The sequence below is a fragment of the Scyliorhinus canicula genome, chromosome 3 (genome assembly GCF_902713615.1).
Source record: "Scyliorhinus canicula chromosome 3, sScyCan1.1, whole genome shotgun sequence".
In the NCBI taxonomy this organism is placed as follows: Eukaryota; Metazoa; Chordata; class Chondrichthyes; order Carcharhiniformes; family Scyliorhinidae; genus Scyliorhinus; species Scyliorhinus canicula.
The window spans coordinates 85,242,560-85,249,352 of record NC_052148.1 but is presented as its reverse complement, the minus strand read 5'-3'; the positions used below and the strand labels follow the sequence as shown (position 1 = coordinate 85,249,352).

General features: G+C 43.6%; 1 protein-coding gene across 1 annotated transcript in view; it reads right to left on the bottom strand.

Annotated features, from left to right (window-relative positions):
• Positions 1-6,793, bottom strand: part of tars1 (threonyl-tRNA synthetase 1) — a 43,080-nt gene continuing 36,287 nt past the window's right edge. Inside the window, exons 18-19 of the mRNA XM_038790839.1 lie at positions 6,221-6,335; positions 1-401 (exon numbers count right to left, since the gene is read on the bottom strand). Coding sequence (XP_038646767.1) covers positions 253-401; positions 6,221-6,335 — 264 coding nt within the window. The 3' untranslated portion in view covers positions 1-252. The remainder of the gene's footprint in view (positions 402-6,220; positions 6,336-6,793) is intronic.

Below are 6,793 nucleotides of genomic sequence, written 5' to 3'. Positions count from 1 at the left end.
TCAATGTTCAGGGAAATTTATTTTATTAGGTGTCTTTGTGAATTACGATACTTGTTAAAAATACAGATAAATGAATTCAAGAAAGAAACATACAAATAAAGTTTTCAAGAGGTACTTTCAAAATCCTTTACAAGAAATTGCCATTAGACATAATCGAAATAACTTCAATTCTTAACCTACAACTCTCATCATTACCGTTTTGTGCAAACAGAAATTTTGCGATTGCTGATTAGAAGTGCCATTGTTAGATTTTCAGAATTCCTCTTCAGCATGTTTACTTCTGGATTTCTTGTGCTGTAAAAGCCTCTGGATGGTTTCTGTTATTGTGCGTTCTCCGTGCACCTTGTTGTCCCTTGTACGCACGTTGACTGTTTCACTGCTCTTCTCTTTTTCACCAACCACTGCAAATGTAATAACATACTGTCACTACTTTCTAGCAATTAATTCCAGGTAAAACACAAATCAATTAAAAAGATTCCAACAAAAATTATATGTACATGATTGCAAAACGATAATGCTTTGGAGTTACTGTCAGAATAGTTAATGAAGTAGATGACTCGTACCAGATACTAGCTGATGTACAAGAATGATTCTCTGCTCTTCCTCCTCTTCCCAGTATGGAGGTATCCGAACACCTCAATGTTAATTTGCACTGTGCCATGACATTGCAGAGTATTTACTTACTCTAATCACGGCCAAATAAATAATAATTCCCCCAATTCAGAATCTTAATTGCCTTAAACTACTTTGTTTCAGGGTATAGGTTTGCTCAATGAAAATATTGCACCCGTCTCAGCTTTGCACAAATGTCTATTGATTTAAATAGGCTCATTAAAGATCATAATTGGTATTTATTGTTATTCACTAACATGACATTTATCGCCATCTCACTCTTCAGAGTTCCGAGGAGAATTAAAAAAAATTAAACATTTCATTGAATTATGAAATTTAAACAGTAATTAATATGTAATTAATAATGGGGCAGCACGGTAGCATTGTGGATAGCACAATCGCTTCACAGCTCCAGGGTCCGAGGATCGATTCCGGCCTGGGTCACTGTCTGTGCGGAGTCTGCACATCCTCCCCGTGTGCGCGTGGGTTTCCTCTGGGTGCTCCGGTTTCCTCCCACAGTCCAAAGATGTGCAGGTTAGGTGGATTGGCCGTGATAAATTGCCCTTAGTAACCAAAATTGCCCTTAGTGTTGGGTGGGGTTACTGGGTTATGGGGATAGGGTGGAGTTGTTGACCTTGGGTAGGGTGCTCTTTCCAGGAGCCGGTGCAGACTCGATGGGCTGAATGGCCTCCTTCTGCACTGTAAATTCTGTGAATATATATATATTATAGACAAAAATATGCATCATAAATTTCACAACAAAGTAAAATAGAAGAAACCACCAAATCAAAAGTAGGAAGGAAGTTAACGAGTGCAATGGAACAAGGTACGCCCTATTACTAAACTACCTCCCACCTACAAAGCCCCCCCCCCCCCCCACCCTCTAACGTGCCCAGATGTTTAAAGAAAGAAATGAATGGCCACCATCTTTGGTAGAACCTCCCCGGCAGCTTCTGATAGTATATTTGACTTTCCCCAGATGTCAGACTGATATATCTGCCACGCATGCGAATGCCTTGGGTGGTGAGGGGGATCTCCAGTTGAGCAATATACACCTTCTGACTATTAAAGGAGACGAAGGCAAGAACATCTGCCCTCACTCCGAAGTAGAAAACAGGGAGTGCGAAACCTCAAATATTGTCTTCAAAATCTTGGATATTGTATTGAAAAAGGAGGCCCAGTATCCAGCAAGCTTAGGACAAGACAAAAATGCATGCGGTGGTTAGCCAGTATAAGTGATCAGCGTTCACACTTGTTCTCCAAATCTTGAAAGAATCCATTCATCCGGAAAATATTCAGAGGAGGTCATATTTGTGCGGATGTTGGCTTTCGGAGTATTGTACATTAGGCCAACCCTGGAGGAGAATTTGGCCCCAAATCCAAATCTAAACCATATCGCAAAAAGGTAGTTCCACACCACCCTGTCAAATGCTTTTTCTGCACCCAAAGATATTATAACCTCAGATTTCCAAGTACATGAGGGGGAAAGGACAATGTTCAAGAGACATCAGGCATTGCCGATAACTGTCTACCCTTTATGAAGCTCATCTGATCCTCCACTATGATAGTTGGAAGATAGAGCACCATCCGGGTTGCCAGAGGTTTCGCCAATAGCTTATCAGTGCTAAGGAGTTAAATGGATCAATAAGACCCACATTTTGAAGGAGCACCAAGATTGTGGCTTGAGCAAGGGATGGGGGTAGTGATGCCCCAGACAGTGAATAATTGAACATGTCTAAAATTAAAGGTATTAGTTGCTCTGAGAACCTCTTATAAAATTCGGATGGGAAGCCGTCAGGACCGGGAGCGTTGCCGGATTACAGCCGATAGGTACATTTCTGTATTTCTTCTGGGCTTGAGGGGGGATTCCAGTTTCCATTTCCTGCCTTTCTCAATGGTCGGTCGAGATGTGTAAACCATCGAGAAAACTCTTCATCTCGAAGGTATCTGGAGGAGGCTCTGACTCATATAGCTCATGGCAAACATACCGAAAACCACATTTGCCTGGAGGGAGCTGATAAGAGGTTACCTTCTTTGATACGAATCGGATGCATTTCTCGGGAGACAGCCTGCTTCTTTACCTGATGCACAAGAAGACAGCTCATCTTCTCCCCATATTAATAGGTGCCCCTAGAACGTCACAACTAATGCACCATTTTATTCAAATTCCAGTTGCAAATTTTTGGGACAAAAGAATATTGCCAGTCAGCTTCCAAGACGGAGTCCACCAGCCTATGTCGTTCCTCTCTCTACTGTTTCACATCAGATAATCTCCCCCCTTATGTCAGCCTTTAGTGTTTCCCAGAGTGTTCAAGGAGAAATTGACTCTTTTGTTGAGTTTGATAAAGTCTGTTATAGCAGCAGACAATTGCTCACACAATTTGTCATCAGACAGCAAAGGGGTGTTTAGTTTCCAGGGCGGACGCTCAGGGGAGTCAAAATCAAAGCAAAATTCAATAAAAATGAGGGGCATGGTCCGAGATAATAATTGCTCGGCTGCCCTCACTGAGTGGAGGGGGTGGGGATTTGTCAACAACAAAAAACAAAATTAATTAGGAAGTAGGCGTGATAAACATGCAAAAAAAAAGAAAAATCTTCACTGTTTGGATGCAGAAACGCCACAGGTCAAACTCCAATCCTATCTATGAAAGAGGTCAATGCCCTGGACATCCCAGTTTGCAGCCAGGATTGGGACATGGAGCGGTCCAGTTTAGGGTTCAAGACACAGTTTAAGTCTCTTCCCAGAATAATACGATGCAAGTCTAAATCAGGGAGATGTTCACCAGGGAGTTTATGAAGCTCGGGTCATCCCAATTGAGAGCATAAATATTCTCCTAAATAACCGGAGTGTTTTCCAGTGAACCACAGACAATAATGTAATGCCCTTTGGGGTCATCCAAAATCTGGGAGAGTGTAAATTCTATTTTTTTGTCGATTAGTATTGCAGTGGCTCTGGCCCTAGCCCTACCTTTAAAGCCTGAGTGAAAGACTTGTCCCATCCAATTTTTGCAAAGCCTTATCCGGTCCTTCACCTGCCAGTGGGACTCTTGTAGGAACACAACACCCAGGTCTAGACCCTTCAAATGTGCAAAGACTCTAGCCCGCTTCACTGGTCCATTCAAACCTCTCACGTTCCAGATTATACAGCGGAAAGGAGAACCTCTACCATCTCTCCCTCCAGGGTCAGACATTACACCTGTAGTTTAGCAAGCATGGAATCATGTAACACCACAGTGAGGAGATCCCAGCAGGACAGTGGCTTGTTCTGGTCCAAAAGACCGGACAAATACAAATTAGTGCACGACGTCAGACTACCTGCTATAACCCCCTCCTCCCCCAATTCCACCTCACCGAACCCAGCAACCCCCAATAAAAACACCATATTTGCATAAAACCTGAACTCTAACACTATAATTTAAACTCCCCCTCGCGAGTGTTTGCTAGTGGGAGCTGCAGGATATCCACATTTGTAACTTCCCTTAACTAGGCCCATCTCAGGGCAGCACGGTGACCTAGTGGTTAGCACACCCGCCTCACGGCGCTGAGGTCCCAGGTTCGATCCCGGCTCTGGGTCACTGTCCGTGTGGAGTTTGCACATTCTCCCCGTGTCTGCGTGGGTTTCGCCCCCACAACCCAAAAATCTGCAGAGTAGGTGGATTGGCCACGCTAAATTGCCCCTTAATTGGAAAAAATAATTGGCTAATCTAAATTTAAAAAAAAAACTAGGCCCATCTCTAGCTATACCCAAGAGGCTCCCCAATTGACCCTATATTTTATGAAAAATTAACAATATTGAAAGACAATTCACTTAAAACAATCCAGTAACGTGTACAGTAAGAGCAATATATACAGTATTAGCATAATAGGAAAAAACACTTCAACAGTAAAAACTTTGCAGTGCAATTCAACCATATAAACATCAATTATTTAACTTCCTAACATGCAGCAATTTAACTTAGACAAAAATAGAGATGGGCTTACTCAGAATTCAAACCAAGTTTCCTAACAAAAGCGTTTGCATCGTCTGGGGGTCAGGGATATTTTCCCTCGATAGAGACTCTAAGGCGGGCCGGGTATAGTAGCCCAAATCAGATAGCCGTTCTTGAATAGGGCAGATTTCGCCCTGTTAAAAGCTGCTCTTTTTTTTTGCCAACTCAGCGCTAGTCGAATCGAGTGATCCTCCCATCTAATGTCTCGGTGCCCCCGGCCCATCGTATGATCTGCTCTTTTTCTTTAAAGTAATGGAACCTTAAGATCATTACTCAAAGAGGTTCCTTCCTCTGCATGAGGTCTTGGTTGCAGCATATGATGAGCCCGATCTAGCTCCAGGGAAGGGGGTGGGGCGGATTTGAGAATCTTCTCGTCTACATCCTAAACAGCATGTTGGCTATGTATTTGTGGGGGTGTTGCCCTCTGTCCCCTCTGGCAAACTCACACGGCAGATGTTTTGTCCAAGACCTGATTTCCAGGTCACTTTATTTCCTGGAGTCAAACAAGCACGGTAGCATGGTGGTTAGCATAAATGCTTCACAGCTCCAGGGTCCCAGGTTCGATTCCCGGCTGGGTCACTGTCTGTGTGGAGTCTGCACGTCCTCCCCGTGTGTGCGTGGGTTTCCTCCGGGTGCTCCGGTTTCCTCCCACAGTCCAAAGATGTGCGGGTTAGGTGGATTGGCCATGCTAAATTGCCCGTAGTGTAAGGTTAATGGGGGGATTGTTAGGTTACGGGTATAGGGTGGATACGTGGGTTTGAGTAGGGTGATCATTGCTCGGCACAACATCGAGGGCCGAAGGGCCTGTTCTGTGCTGTACTGTTCTATGTTCTAAGATCGAGCGCCTTGATCTGCACGCTGTGTATTTTTGACCGTGTCACTCCAAGCTTCCATATTTTTGTTCATCCCTTTTCAACTTGGTTCAGGGATTTGTCTACTGACCTTTTCACATCCCAAGCCAGCTCCCATTGGTACTTTTTCAGCACCCTCGCCATGATGTCCTTGGCTGATGGCCACCCGGCCCTCTGTTAGGGTGGGGGGGGTCCACGCTTGCCGGCGCCATTTTGTCCCCCGCCAATTCCAATGAAGCTTTGGAGTCCGAAGAACACACTTGGCTCACCCCCTTTTATTTTTGTTGTTTTTTGGCATTCTTTTTAGCTGTATGTTTCCTCAACGATACCTTCAATTTATTTGACTAGCACTGCCGTTTTAGCACTTTACGGGTCGGGTTTCAGTTGGAGCGTCTCCCGGTGCATTCCCCATGATCACATCCGCCACCTCAGAAGTCCAGAGGAGAGTTAAGAGCCAAACATATTGATGTGAGCCATGTTGGCCAAACTTGGCAAGAACAACCAATTTCTTTCCTTCCTTAAACACGTCATTAGGGAACCATTTGAGTTTTCAAGACGTTATCGATATCAGCTTTTATCCCCCACATCTCCAAAGGATAGTGGTTAAACATCAAGACCGTTAGAGCACTAATTATTGCTCTAGTTCAAAAATGTAATTCATACCAGACAGAATAAGATAGATATTGTCCAAAAGGAAACAAAAAGATTTTACATTTCTTTCAACCCACGTCAACAACACATTATGAAAAAGATTTGCAAAAAACTTACCAAGGATGAAGTTATATTGGGCAAGCTGTGCATTTCGGATCTTCTTGTTCAGTGTGCATCCTTGATCAAGGTCAACATCACTCATTAACCCAGCATCATGAAACTGCCGCTGAACCTAGTCATATGAATTTGTAAAAAGAAACACCCTTACTGAAAATGATTGTGAAATTATAATTTTTTAAATAACCAAAATGCCTCAAGTGACCATGACTTTGCTCCCAACAGAACAAAAATCAGTATTTACCCAATTAATTTTTTCCAATTAAGGAGCAATTTAGCATGGCCAATCCACCTACCCTGCACATCTTTGGATATGGGGGTGAAACCCACGCAAACACGGGGAGAATGTGCAAACTCCACATGGACAGTGACCCAGGGCCGGGATCGAACCTGGGACCTTAGCCCCTTGAGGCAGCAGGGATAACCACAGCGTCACGATGCTGCCCCAGAATAAAAATCAATATGATCACTTGCTACCACAGATAAATTTGGTAACCGATTACCTTATAAGAATTGCTAATGAGAAACTCCAGTGAAAAGACCATTCAATTCATCAAGACTGCTCTTCACCCA